The sequence below is a fragment of the Mixophyes fleayi genome, chromosome 5 (genome assembly GCF_038048845.1).
Source record: "Mixophyes fleayi isolate aMixFle1 chromosome 5, aMixFle1.hap1, whole genome shotgun sequence".
Taxonomy (NCBI): Eukaryota; Metazoa; Chordata; class Amphibia; order Anura; family Limnodynastidae; genus Mixophyes; species Mixophyes fleayi.
The window spans coordinates 161,472,797-161,487,745 of NC_134406.1; the positions used below are offsets into that span (position 1 = coordinate 161,472,797).

Here is a 14,949-nt window from a genome sequence, read left to right on the forward strand (position 1 = left end):
GTGGTTAAGGGGACATTGTAATTCAATTTAAATATGTATATTTTGTATTATATATTGATGACTTGAAGTAATGTTATTCATTGTCCTTAAACTGAAGCCAGGAGGGTTATGGGTAAAGATCAGGTGGTGTCTAGGATACAGGTGAGAGGGCTTGAGCTGCATTCATTCTCCCCCCTCCTTCCTCTACAGGAAGCATGGAACAGCTGGGGACCCTGTGACATCACAAAGTAGTGTAAGGGGTTAATTTTAGGAGGGGCTCACTGCTACCTTATCCTTGGAAGTAGGGGAAGCCAATTAAGCATCAATTGTTCTCCTTAGGACTAGTCCAGACGTTCTGTCTGCATCCCAGCAGGGGGCTTCTGTGAAAGGACATCTCATCTCCACTGCCCTGTCCAAACCCCCTAGTCCTGCACTGGCCAATGGGGAAGTAGAATAGATGCAGGGGTTTGTCCAGGGAGGGGAAAGACTGTGGAAATTAGACCTGTGATATATAAGGAACAACTCCAGGGGGGAGGGGTGTTCATGCTTGGATTTCATTCAGGAAGGTGCAAAATGGAGTTTTGAATTGTCGTTTTCTAACTCGAGTATATATATGCAGCTGAGAGGGATCCATGGGTCATGAAGTCTGGACAGCAGGTGACAATATCTCCTTAAGTTATTGGGGTAAGGGATAGATGATGTGGTAAATCTGCCTGGCATTTATTTACTGTGTGTATTTAATATTCTAGTGTTGTTTGTATAACAATAAATATACTGTTGTATTTTTATAACTGCATTTTGCCTGAGTGACCATACGAATCCTAGAAGGTACTGGGTAGCACTGGGCCAGATAAACCCGGTATCTTCACATACTACAAGAGTAGCCGAATACCCACTCCCAAAAGCAGAACATTGTCAGTGGAGAACATGCAGTCTGTCTCAAAAATGACCAAATTGGGAGGAGTGGGGAGAATCAGCCACACACACTGAATTTTGCATCTCAAAATTTGAAATAAAATGATGGTTCTTGGCAGGACTTTTTAAAAAAAGTTATTCTGGTCAAAATGTGACAACTACCAACAGCAGCATGAGAATTAAACAAATTTTACAATTGGACAGCAATTGGAACATATTAACCTGGTTGTGTTGCCCAGATTATTAGAAGAGACAGGGCTGCCTTTGGACAGCTACTTGCCACTCGGTAGCAAATACAGCGTGCCTATAATGACACAATCAAAATCTAGGCAATTCATTTAAAATGTCAACTTCCTTGCTGCAAAAGTGTTTTATCATTGTTAGTATATACCGGCGGTTCCCAAACTGTGCGCCGCGGCTCCCAGGGGTGCCGCGGGCCAGCCATAAAAAAATCAAACAGAAACACTTACCAATCCGCGCGGCGCCGGGACCCAGCATCCTCCTCTCTCACGCAGCTGTCATATCAGTGACAGCTGCTGCGTGAGAGAGGAGGATGCTGGGTCCCGGCGCCGCGCAGATTGGTAAGTGTTTCTGTTTGATTTTTTTTATAGCTGGCGCACGGCAGAGGGGTCAAAGTGAGAGAGTGCAGAGGAGCGTGACAGGAGGGGACAGAGCAGAGTGACAGCGTGACAGGAGGGGACAGAGCAGAGTGACAGGGGGACAGAGCAGAGTGACAGCGTGACAGGAGGGAACAGAGCAGAGTGACAGGAGGGGACAGAGGAGAGTGACAGCGTGACAGGAGGGGACAGAGGAGAGTGACAGCGTGACAGGAGAGGAAAGAGCAGAGTGACAGCGTGACAGGAGAGGAAAGAGCAGAGTGACAGCGTGACAGGAGAGGAAAGAGCAGAGTGACAGCGTGACAGGAGGGGACAGAGCAGAGTGACAGCGTGACAGGAGGGGACAGAGCAGAGTGACAGCGTGACAGGAGGGGACAGAGCAGAGTGACAGCGTGACAGGAGGGGACAGAGCAGAGTGACAGCGTGACAGGAGGGGACAGAGCAGAGTGACAGCGTGACAGGAGGGGACAGAGCAGAGTGACAGTAGGGGACAGAGCAGAGTGACAGCGTGACAGGAGGGGACAGAGCAGAGTGACAGCGTGACAGGCGGGGACAGAGCAGAGTGACAGCGTGACAGGAGGGGACAGAGGAGAGTGACAGCGTGACAGGAGGGGGACAGAGGAGAGTGACAGGAGGGGGACAGAGGAGAGTGACAGGAGGGGGACAGAGGAGAGGGACAGCGTGGCAGAGGAGCTGTGACAGCCTGGCAGAGGAGCTGTGACAGAGGGCAGAGGAGCTGTGACAGAGGGCAGATGAGCTGGGACAGAGGGCAGAGGAGCTGGGACAGAGGGCAGAGGATGGGGACAGAGGGCAGAGGAGCTGGGACAGCGTGACAGAGGGCAGAGGAGGGGGACAGCGTGACAGAGGGCAGAGGAGGGGGACAGCGTGAGAGGGCAGAGGAGGGGGACAGCGTGAGAGGGCAGAGGAGGGGGACAGCGTGAGAGGGCAGAGGAGGGGGACAGCGTGAGAGGGCAGAGGAGGGGGACAGCGTGAGAGGGCAGAGGAGGGGGACAGCGTGACAGGAGGGGGACAGAGGAGAGGGACAGCGTGACAGGAGGGGGACAGCATGGCAGAGGAGCTGGGACAGAGGGCAGAGGAGCTGGGACAGAGGGCAGAGGAGCTGGGGCAGAGGAGCGGGGACAGCGTGACAGGAGGGAGACAGCGGGACAGTGGGCAGAGGAGGAGGACAGGGTGAGAGGGGCAGTGGAGGGGGACATCGTGACAGGAGGGAGACAGCGTGACAGAGGGCAGAGGAGGGGGGACAGCGTGGCAGAGGAGGGGGGACAGCGTGACAGAGGGCAGAGGAGGGGGGACAGCGTGACAGAGGGCAGAGGAGGGGGGACAGCGTGACAGAGGGCAGAGGAGGGAGACAGCGTGACAGAGGGCAGAGGAGGGAGACAGCGTGACAGAGGGCAGAGGAGGGGGGACAGCGTGACAGAGGGCAGAGGGGGCAGCGTGAGAGAGGGCAGAGTGTCTGGATGCAGAGGGGGCATTTTTGCATACAACTAAATAAGCATTTCTGTCCTGACCTAAATACTTATTACAATTTTTTGACCCAACTACTTCTAAAACAGGACTGCTCGGTAATTATTTTGGAGGGGTGCCTTAAAAAAATTATGGAGACTCTAAGGGTGCCGCGAACTGCAAAAGTTTGGGAACCACTGGTATATACAATAACACTTAAAATTAGGATAACAACTCATTTTCAATGTCAGTTGCCATGTTAGACGTAAGAACTGCCAGGCACAGTCCCCGGGTGCTTCAACTCAGAGCTCACATGTCATTACCTAATGCAGGAAGCCTTATCCTGCTGTAAGTTCAGCTCATGATGAAGGAATCCTTCCAGCCCACTTCAATACTGCTTTATTGCTTCATTAGATATGCTCAAAGCAGGTTTTCTCTATATTTATGCTGCTGAAATTGTGGTTGAAGGATACAGCTCCAACTTGCTTTTACCAGTTAAATGCCAGATTCAACTCTATTTCATACTTGCCAACTTTCTAAAGTTGGCTTCCGGGAGCCTGCCGGGGGAAGTGGGCGTGATGGGGGGGGGGGGCGGGGTTCCTAAATTCACGTCATTTTGGACCCACCCCCGTGACGTAATGACGCAAACGCATCATTTTACAGTAGGAGGCGGGGCCAAACGCTGCGATTCCAGGTGAATCGCAGCGTTTTGGACCTATTCTGCCCACAGTGGGCAGATGCGGGAGATTGCCACACTCTCCCCGGAGTCCGTGAGACTCACGCGAAATGTCAACTCTCCCGGACATTTCTTGCAATTGTGCCACTAAATAATGCCAGCAGATCTTTCCTACTAATAGAAAAGCATAAAATGCCAAATTCTAAAGTAGAGCTTGGTCACATTACCAGTGCTGCTCCCTGGTGGCTTACAAAGGGACAAACAGAAAGCCATGGAGTAGCATAATATTAAAATCAGAAGTTTATTGAACTTAGATTAAAAAATATTCAAAAAATCGTAGAATAATATCACAAATAGCAGCCTCAGAAATAAAGATCTCCAGATCTTAATAAAAATAAAGAAAAGCCTTCATTACCTTTGACTTAACAATCAGTAACTTTAATTAAGCAAGCAGCATGCAAACATCCAGCTAGCCTGGTATAAATCAGCTGCACAAAGAGCCTTAATGCTGCTATCGGTGAAACAAGCACCAGTGCCACTATATGAGAACACAAATCGTATCACTGATTACATTATTGATTCCTCAAACTGAGGAAACAAAGATCGCATGAAGCTTCAGGCTCATAAATCACTGTGCCATGGCACTGTAACATATTTTTTAAAAACCCACAAATCTCCGGCAAGGAGCCATGGTGACTGAGTACCTAGTTATTCATCAAAGGCAGAATAATTCAGTAAATGCCCGACTCCGCCTGTGATGCCTGCCTTCTCGGAGCGTGATTTATGTGGTTCTCACCGTTAAGTGGCCCTCGTGATGATCAGGGAAATGTATGAATAAATATTCTGAGGCTACCAGCTGCATTATAGAGTCACCCAGGAATTCCATCCTCTGGTTGTGGCCTCTGGAGAGGAAAAGAAAGGGACAAACATTGATAGGCAGAGATCGATAATCACTCAGGGAATAACAAATTAAAATAAAGAGCCACATACACATTATTTTAGTAGAGCAGCCAAAAACAAATGCCATTCATTAAATGGTTTCATTTTACAGGAAAGCAAGAGCATAAATATGAAAGCATTACTTTTCTCAGGCCTCGTGGCCTACATCCAGAGAGAAAAAAGAAGGACAGATGACCTGTCTTTCTGTGTGAAATTATTACATTACATAAAAAGCCTAGCACTAGCTTAGCATCTCTATTGCAAAAAAAAATTAGGTCAGAAAAAGTCTTTATTTATTATCTGCAACTTTTAATAATAGAGTATCAGAGTTGTCTGAAACTATAGTTTTGCAAAAGAAAAAAAAAAAAAAAAAGAAAAAAAAAAAAAAGAAAAGAGGAGACTATCAGTTCCCAAAGGCCGAAGCTTTCACAGTTGCTTCCACATTAATTTTGCAACAAATGGGACATATATGTGAAGTATTGAGCTGGAAAACGAGCAGAGAGAACATAAGGGTGTCATTTGCGACTGAACAATGCTGTGCTAAAGAGCACTAAAGCCGTTTTCACTCTGTTGTGACGTGACGTGACTGTAGTAGATCTGGATTTTACTCTATAAGTCATGGCAAGAAGGCATTGCTTTACAAAGAGCAAATGACTGTCATGGATAATAAGAGGATGGGAGTGTTCTATATACATAATGATGAGTGATCAAATTGTTAAGTTAAGGCGCAGATCACAAAAATCAATATATTGCTCTGCACAAAAAACATTTAAAAGAAGCAAAAAAGTAGTGCAAATAGGGCACATCTGATGCATTGTCTTACATGTACGGTGGCACACGGATTTTGCATGGTGCAATAGATTCTACTTTTAAAGGATAATTTATTTTTTCACTATATGTGCAAAATTAACACAAGGGGGCATATTCAGTTGTTTGAATATCCCGCCGCGTTAAAACTATTCAGGGAGCTGCGAGCTGAAATCCAGCGAGAAAACTACCGTAATAACGATTTTTTACACGCACCATTACTGTAATAACTGTAATAGTGCGCGGAGCGCTAGATTTTCGGCGTGTTCCGCCGACAATTGAATATGCCCCAAGAAGTCTATCTGCCCCAAGAAGTCTATTTTGTAAATACAACCTCCTGTACTAAATAGAATGGTTAGATACTCTCAGGGCCGTCTTTCCCATAGGGCACAATGGGCAGGTGCCCGGGGGCCCTGCAGCCCAGGGGGGCCCGTCGGAGGAAGCAAAAAAAAAAAAAAACCTGGAAAAAGAAAAGAAGAAAATACTTACCGTGCTGTCAGCTGGCGATCCGGCTCCCTCCCTGGTCTCCTCCTCCGTCGCGCTCGCAGTGCATGTCGGGCGTGACGTCATCACACCCGCCCAACATCCATTGCGGAGCGCGATGGAGGAGGAGACCATGGAGGGAGCCGGATCGCCAGCTGACAGCACGGTAAGTATTTTCTTCTTTTCTTTTTCCAGGTTTTTTTTTTTTGGCTTCCTCCGACGGGCCCATATATATAATCATTTTTTTTTTTTTTGTATATATAGGGGCCCCGGTGCACTGCTGTGCCCGGGGGCCCACGATGGTCTTAAGAGGGCCCTGGATACTCTATCTAGCACAGTGCATATAACTAATAACTTTTGAAGCAGACTTGATTAACTAGGCATATGCACTGTACTGAAGATGACAAAACCCACAAGTATAATTCGCAAAAAAACAAGAGAGAAGCAGCCAATGGTTTAAGCATCCTGTGGAAAGCATAAAAACTCACAATAGGTGTAGGTGGGTACTTACAATGTAGACAATATTAAGTTCGCTTATATTTAAATCTATAATGGAGAGGGACTAATAGGCCTCTTTGCAGGTCACTTTATCCCATGTCAAAGAGGTCACCGTAAAAGTTGATACTGTAAAAGAACAAAAAAACGGGGGAGGGGTGGGGCAGGGCACAGCAATGGTGAATTTGAATTTAATAGCAACAACTTTTGCATGAGTGCCCAAAAGAGATAGGACTTGATGCAAATGGATGGATTTATGTGATAATTATAAAGATTTGCCCAGATAGAAATCAGAATATAGAGAAATCTTATTGAATACTCTCTACTTTTCACATCAGTAGAAACATTCAACGCCTGATTTATTGCCTTGTCTTGTGATCATATACACTTGTGTTCATAACAAAACGTACACAAGTAGGCGATTGGAATCTGACTATTCACATGTATTGCACATTCCTGCTCCTAATGAGCACAAATGTCTGTATGCGGCTAAGATGGCTACAGAATAGACATGCCAGGTTCTTGCAAGTATACTCATCAGCAAAATGACACTGAGAAAACTTAAATGTAACTCAAAGCTATTTTTAAGTAACATTTTGTTGATGAGTATTTTGAACAAGTTGTGTATATACGAATAAGAATATATTTTCTGATGTGAACATTTGTGCCAATCAAATTGTATTACCTTATTCTGATTCTTATCTGAACAAGTCCCTAGATTTTTCACTGAAAAGTTTCCATCTCCATTAACACCCATCTCTTTTGGGCCTCTATGTACTGAGTGCTGAATATTAACTTAATTTTTTTTTCATAGTTCTTTTCCAAGGCGAGTTGTTATTATTATTATTATTAAATTTAACTGGAGCTATTTTACCATTGCTGTAGAGTAAGGGAGGGGCAATTTCTAAACTGGGAAATAAGCAGTACTGTCACGAAATTGTTTTTTTTTACATTTGTTCCTATGCACCATGGGAAGCGTAGTACCCAAGTCCATCTGGCTATATGGAACATTTCACTGTATATTAGACCATAAGCCTACTGTGAGCAGAGTGCATGAGCAGGTCATGACGCTTAATTATATGTGCTTTCCATGTGCTGCTCTGTTTTTGATGACCTCACAATATTTATCCTATACACCCTTTCCTGTTTTGCAGAGTGCAAAATATGGTCCTTTGCAATCAGCCATTGTAGGCTTACTCAATGTCCCCAATACCTGTAAGGTACCTGGTAGGGGGAAAAAAAGCCTTCAGCCTACAGTACCTTTAGTTCTGGTAAGTTTCCAGCACATCTGCCTAAACATATTTGTGAATGCTACAAGTGCCTCTTTAAAATTCAAGCTGGCATATATTTGAGTCATGGTGAATGTATGGTGAGACACGCCATATGCTGCAGGTTCCAAAACACATACGTATAAAAACGCTGGTTTCAGTTATAGGAAAAATTCTCATAACTACCAATTCAAATATAATTCTTGTAGAGTCATAATGTCAGACACATTTTTCATTGTTCTCTGATCTTTACTTAAATATATGGCAGTGGCTGATTAAAAAGAAAAAAAGTTTTGGAATAGATCAGTCTTATAAATATATAATTTTACACATTTTCTCTACTTACTGCCTTTAATTTGTGTATAGCTTGATGAATATTAGTCATCTGAAGTTATTATAGCTAAAATGATTTAACAGTGTTACTGTGGAAAGTAAAATAGAAAAAGAAAGAAATATAATCCAGCTGTCAGGTTACACTTTTAAAAAGCTCCAATAAGCTAAGTACTGAAAGGAGAAGTTGAAAACCCAGAATGCTCGCTGTTTGAGAGATTGGGAGATTCCACCCGATGGTTGTCTTATGGCCGATTCACCAGATAAGAGAATCTTGCAATTCTTCTCTTTTGATATTTTGCTCCATGTAACGTGCAAATGCCAATTAGAGCTCAGACATATTTAGCCGCACTGTTTCAGAAGACTGGAGATTTAAAATTCTCCTACCATCAGAGATAGGAGAATAAGCAGTTAGACAAGAGACAGGAGGGTGAAACTGTTTCATGTCTGAATGTAGATGGGTTTATTTTTTAAATACCGCTATTGGTAAACAGCTCCTTGAAAGAGTGGACGAAAAGTTCAATTAACTTTAGAAATACGATTATAATGAGGGGTGGAAAAATGACTAATGCAAGCAGCGCTGAAATTCTCTAGAACATGGGACAACTGTGGTTATAGCAGTTGGCTTAATTGTTTAATACAATATGTTCTCTTTACATCTATTCTCTCTTTAGTACAGTTTAATGCAAACAAAATTCAGCAGAAGCTACTCTTTCCCTCCATCCCGCATTCTGTGGTTTTATGCATTTCTTATCCATGTGTGTGCACCAACTATTATTCACTGTTCTCAGCAAAGAAAATGGTACTTGCTATACCTCTCAACCAGAAAACAGATAAAGAGATCAGATTGTTTGCTTACAAGGTCAAATGGTTAAATCCCACTGTTCTCAAGGTGAAAGCTCGAGCCAGAAGCCGGATGTGTGTAAAGTTAACTCCAATAGCCTCTTCAAATTTTGTCAGCTTCTTCAGAACCGGTGATGTCTCAATCAATTGTCGATCAGTGTTTGACTCCTGAAGCTGACACAAAAAAAGAAGTATGAAAGTTCTTAGGCATATTGCTCACTGCAGACACATAAATGCATTGTGTGTGCTGCTATAACAAATGAAGTAAGCATGTTTACGTTAGACAAACTAAGCAATAAAATGTCAGGCTTACTTTATTGTCGGCTGTTTTATCAATTTGAGACAAGAGAAGTAATCAATTTCGTTCTGCTACCTGTCCCGCCTTCCGATGGATCACCTACATTGCTTATTTTCTTTGATTTGGAAGTTACTCTTATCATAAAAAGCAGCTCTATTAAGGATGAGATGACACCCTGCTAGACTGACTGTTCTATTTTGCATAGACAGTGGTCATAATTCTCCCAGCTAGTTTATGCGAGTGCAAATAAAGCAGAATCAGAAGAGCACGCAGAATGGAAAAGCGAAAATGAAACACCATGTTTACGATTTTGAATAAATTATATTTAGCTTCAAATAAAATACAAAAATGAATTGGTAATAAGCAAGATAAATTTACTGAAATAAACACAATATGGAAATTATGCGTGCATGTACATAAACCCCAGAAGTTTGTGATTTTTTTCTTCTTATTTTTTTTAAAATCCATGTGGGAATACATAAAAAGTCATGTTAATCTATAATGTGCTAACACAGTAATACATATTATTGATTTAAGTATACCCAGCACTGTAGAAAAATGCAATCTAACAGTTTTCCATCAATTATCTTTATTGATGAAATGAAAGGATCCAAAACACTATTCACAACATTTATAACAGGCAAATAAAAAACATAGCATTAATGATACAAAAAAATGAAAAATATTTTTCTTAACAACTCATACATAACCAATGAATACTCAGATCGAAGTCCGTTAGCGTACCATATCATGCTTTAAATATTTCTGCACACATTCACAAACTGCAATTCAACGCAAATGACATACGACTGCCTTCAAATTGAATGGTGGAACAGGGGTGGACAGTAAGGGTGCACCAATGCAGGTGCAGTCTATTCAAGTCCTGGGTTTCTCTTAAATAACCTTGTTTCAGCCATATCATTTGCACCAACTACAGGACAGGTGTAAGTGCCGATTAATAGTGATGACTGACACGATAGGACTGTTTGAAAAAGTACACGTATGTGTGCCACTATCTAGCACAGAACATGAGTATACAAGTAGACAGACCATAAAAACACATTGTATGTACAGTACACATTAGGAACATCTTGATTTATGTATTTCATGTAAAAATACCAGCCATATTTTATTAATGATTATACAGTTTAGAGTGTATTTATAATATAATTTTTTTTTTTGTATCCGTTCTGAAGTGATCTTATACTGCATATATGCTTGTGCGTATATTGTTATTGCACTAGCTGTTAACATACGGCAAGTACCATTTAGGCAGAGTGTACCCCAAGCTTCAAATCGAAACGCATCTTAAAAACTGCTTGAAATTGAATACAGTCGGAACTACGCTCAAGTTCCTTGCTTTTTTTTTTAAATGAAACTTGCGTGCAGGTTGCAATCGGATTTGAATTAGGCCCAGAATGTTCACATACAACATGCACACCATTTTGTACGAAAGCACATGTTTTTTTAATTTGAACAGATGCACACAAAGTATGCAAAAGTTGCATCATTTGATTTGAGATCATGAGATCATTTTAAAGTGTCTAAAGTTAAAGCAGTGCACCTGGGGTATAGAGACCAATGAGTGTCCAGACTTCACCAGGGAACCCCACAAGAGGGTAATGGGCTTTGCTGAGAAAGAACCACAGTTCTAGATCATGAGACAAACCTCACTAGGCAGTGGCACAGAGGAAGAGACAATGGGACAAGACACAAATGTAGAAACAGGTCAAGTGTCAGGGTGGACTGCACAGATTCAGACAGTATTGAGCAGACTGGACTGCTCAGAAACACGCAAGATTGAAAACGGATGTTTGGCATTCAAATTGTTTAGGAACAAATAACAAAATAATAATAATAAAAAAATAAAATAAAATAATAATAATAATAAAAATACATATATTAAACAAATGTTTATAAAATAATATATACACACACATTTAAATAACACGAAATATAAAAATGAAAATATTTACAATAAAGTTACTCTAATAAAAGATATTGAAGATATATTGAGAATCATATGGCCTACACTAGGAACCAAAGAAAGTCCCAAATATGTCTGTAAAGGGAAAGCTGAAGAGAACGTACTAAGGATCATTATTACTGGAAACTAACTCTCTCTCAGAGATATCCCAAGTAAATAAGGATATCCAGCTACCAGGTACAATACGAATACATTGGGTGTATAGTAGTTCTCAGCAATATTATTACTTAGTGGCCAGTTTACTTCTACGTCCAGCACTGATTAGTTTCAAACAAGTATCACACTGCAGCTCAACTCTGTAAACCACAGATGATCAGTGGAAATAATTTATCTGTCTCCTGTCACCACTTGACGCGTTTCGTCAAGTCAGAATTACTTTCTCTAAAGCATAAAATGAATATAAATTCTGGTCCTTTTTTTGGATTTTCTGAAGATGCAAGTCTACAACAGATGTGTGGACACACAAAAAGGGAGAGACCGGACACCAGGGGGTAACATTTTTCATTAAAACATGCAGCAGGTATAACAACATGCACAGCAATCCTTATACTATGATGAATCGTCCCAAGTTCATTGGAATACAAGTTCCACCCCAAGCTAATTTTATTACTTGTCAAGGCCATACTTGTTACTTGCTACACTGAATTTAAATGTGGAAGTTCTAGGTCCCGAGCTCTCATCTCAAGTGTCCCATTCATTGACTGCATGGTGCACTTCTTTGTCATAATAACTGAGGCGATGCAATATGCCACATATTAACATTTCTGTTCAATAAATATAATCCTGACGACTGTGGAACACTGCCCTGCACTAGGCTAATGTTCATAAATTCTTCTTAAAATGCTAATTCAGCCTTTTATACACGAATCACATGCTATCAAACATCCCATCCTGCATGACATTAACTTACTAATGGTTTCAGTATCTGGGGAATGGTGCACATGGGTGGAGAAGCCACGTACTAAGAAAAAAAAAACACAAAAAAAAAAAAAGGCAAAAAAACCAAAAACAAAATACACAAACCCACTTATCTGCTGTGTTCTATATATTGCTTATGCTGCATTGTGGCTAAATGATTGTGGTAAATATGTTTAACTTTACCTACATCATTTACTTTATGGATTTGAACATGCATAGTCTACATTATTAGCTAATTAAGAATCATTAGCCAACAGAAAGCAGACATCTGACAATTAGAGATGCTCAGGCTTGGTTCCTCGGAAACCGAACACACCCGAACTTAGGAGATCCGAGTACCGAGCCGACTCGGCTCGGTACTTTCGCGCTTTTTCGGATTTCAAAACGAGGCAAAACGTTATTGTGACGTCGTTGGATCTCGCAAGTTTTGGAATCTATAAATACTGCCATCCAAGGCGATCTATCGCCATCTAAGAGGGGGATACAGAAGCGGTAGCATAGAGTGTAGAGCAGTTGGGCAGACAAAGTTAGAGAACTGAAAGAGGAGGGTGCTAGCAGTGTTAAAGAAAGTAACCAGTGACATTCAGGAGAGCTGCATAGCTCCAGTGTTAAATCTCATTGCAGAAAATTACAAATACTATTGCTGCTGGCAGGGTTGGTGTAATTCTGCAGTCCAATTCTACTGTGTTATATAGGTAACACACAGGTAGGAGAGCTCCTGTTTTAAATCTCATTGCTGAAAATTTCAAATAATAGTGCTTACAGGGTTGATGTAATTCTGCAGTCCAATTCTACCGTGTAGAGAACACACAAAAAGGAGAGCTAAGTTGGTAATTCTCATTGCATAAAAATAAAAAACTAGTGCTGTCAGGGTTGGTGTAATTCTGCAGTAAAATTCTACAGTGTTATATAGGTAACACAAAAAGGAGACCTGCGTTACCAATTGTCATTGCTGAAATACAAATACTAGTCCTTGCAGGGAAATTCAGAAGTGTTATATAGGTAACAGACAAAGAGGAGTGCTTCATTGCTGAAATAGAAATGATAGGGCTTGCTGGCTTGGTCTAAATCTGCAGTTACATTTTACTGTACCATAGCTCACTCAGAAACAGGAGAGGTAGCAGGGTTCAGTGCTGAAACAGAAATTGTAGGGCTATCAGTGTTTTTCAAAGTCTCCAGTGACATTGTATTGTGCCATAGCTCATACAGAAATAGGAGGGGTGACATTGTTGTTGTCACTCTCCAGTCTCAGTCATGATGACACTAATCCCTCTACCTCATGTGCTAAAGCCAATGTTCAAGTGCATAGTGTTTTTAAGTCAGGGAAACAAAAATGTAAATAAAAGCTTGTACCTTTTTAAAGAAACAATAACCTCTCCAAATAAGGTGAAAGTTTACTGTAGAAAGACATAAAATTGCCAAGATACCATTCTACCCAAAATATTACAGGCATACCAGCATCAGGTAGCTACCTTCTCTTAGGTAGATTTCAGCATCTGTAATCTACACTGTCATCATATTCACCCTCATCATTGTGTACATCTTCTTCAAACAATACTAATTAATCCCCGCTGGAATCCACGATCACAGAAGTATGTGTACTTTGATGTAATTGCCGATAATGGCCTTCCTCATGAAATTTGTAGTTCATTTTATGGCACAGCTGTCATGATTTTCTGGGCAATTCTTTTAGAGCAGTGCAAATGTCAAAATGTTGTGCTGACTCATCTGCATCACCACTGTGTGCCCTGGGAAAGCTAAGTTTTTTTCCGAGAAGCAGTTGCCAGAGAAACTGAAGGAGGAGACGTCATTACAAGATTTTGATAACTCTTGGATCCTGGCGAAGCGAATTAAGTACTTAATCTACAATTACAATATAGTTAGCAGATTTACTTTGTTTTTTTTATCCATAAAATTTCTCTAGCTGCTTCTCATAAAGTATAATTAAGGCAATCACTTGACTCAAGCTAACCGTGTCTGCACTCTCTTCACAAGTGACTACTTCGCTGGACTAAAGTACATTCCCTCAAATGCTAATCTTCTTGCAGCTGCTGCATTCTCCTACATGCTGTTGCAGAATCCCAAAAATGACCCTAAATTTTTCGGGACACAGACAGCATCTCCTGCATGTCATTGTCATTTTTTAAAAAGTTCTGTACCACCAAGTTGATTGTGTTTGCAAAACAGGGAATGTGATGAAATTCACCCCCGCTGTAATGCTGTAACAATATTGGTGGTGTTATCAGAAATCCCATATCCTCAGGAGAGTTCAAGCAGGATTAGCCATGTTGCAATGGCATCCCTTAATTTTTGTAAGATATTGTCAGCTGTATGTCTCTTAGTGAAGCCAGTTATACACAGAGTAGCCTACTTCTGAAAAATGTGACATACTTGGGTACATGCTGCTGCTGTTCCTGCTGGTGAAGGCGAATCACCAACCCAGTGGGCTGTCACAGTCATATAATCTTTAGTTTGCCCAGTTCCGCTTGTCCCCATATCTGTGGTTAAGTGTACAGTGGGTAGAATGGCTTTTTGTAGCCCAATAATTACATTTTTACGAACCTTCTGGTAGAGGTGAGGAATAGCTTTTCTAGTAAAATGGTGTTGTAATGGAATTTGGTAATAGGGACAGAAGACCTCAAGTAACTGTCTAAAACCAGCTGCATTGATAGTGGATATTGGACGCAGATCTAATACTAGCATAGTCCCCATGGTGTCTGTGATTTGCGACTGGGTGAGCTTTCTTACTTTCTTCCTTTAGCAAAGGATTGTTTAACAGTAAATTGTTGTAAACTACTAGTAGTATTCTTCTGGGTTGAAGATCGACCCCCAGCAGCAGCAGCGTGACCAACGCTCAATTATTCTTCAGAGGAATCATGGTTAGTGGAGGAGTCATCTCGCCTTAGCAACTTGGATGCAGGACTTACTCC

The 14,949-nt window shown here is 41.6% G+C and overlaps 1 protein-coding gene across 2 annotated transcripts in view; it reads right to left on the reverse strand.

Moving 5' to 3' along the window:
- The window catches only part of DROSHA (drosha ribonuclease III), a 187,997-nt gene that overhangs the window by 14,731 nt on the left and 158,317 nt on the right, over positions 1-14,949 (reverse strand). For both annotated transcript variants that reach the window (XM_075212935.1, XM_075212934.1), the window contains 2 exons: positions 8,833-8,990; positions 4,448-4,553 (listed from right to left, as the gene is read on the reverse strand). In XM_075212935.1, coding sequence (XP_075069036.1) covers positions 4,448-4,553; positions 8,833-8,990 — 264 coding nt within the window. The remainder of the gene's footprint in view (positions 1-4,447; positions 4,554-8,832; positions 8,991-14,949) is intronic.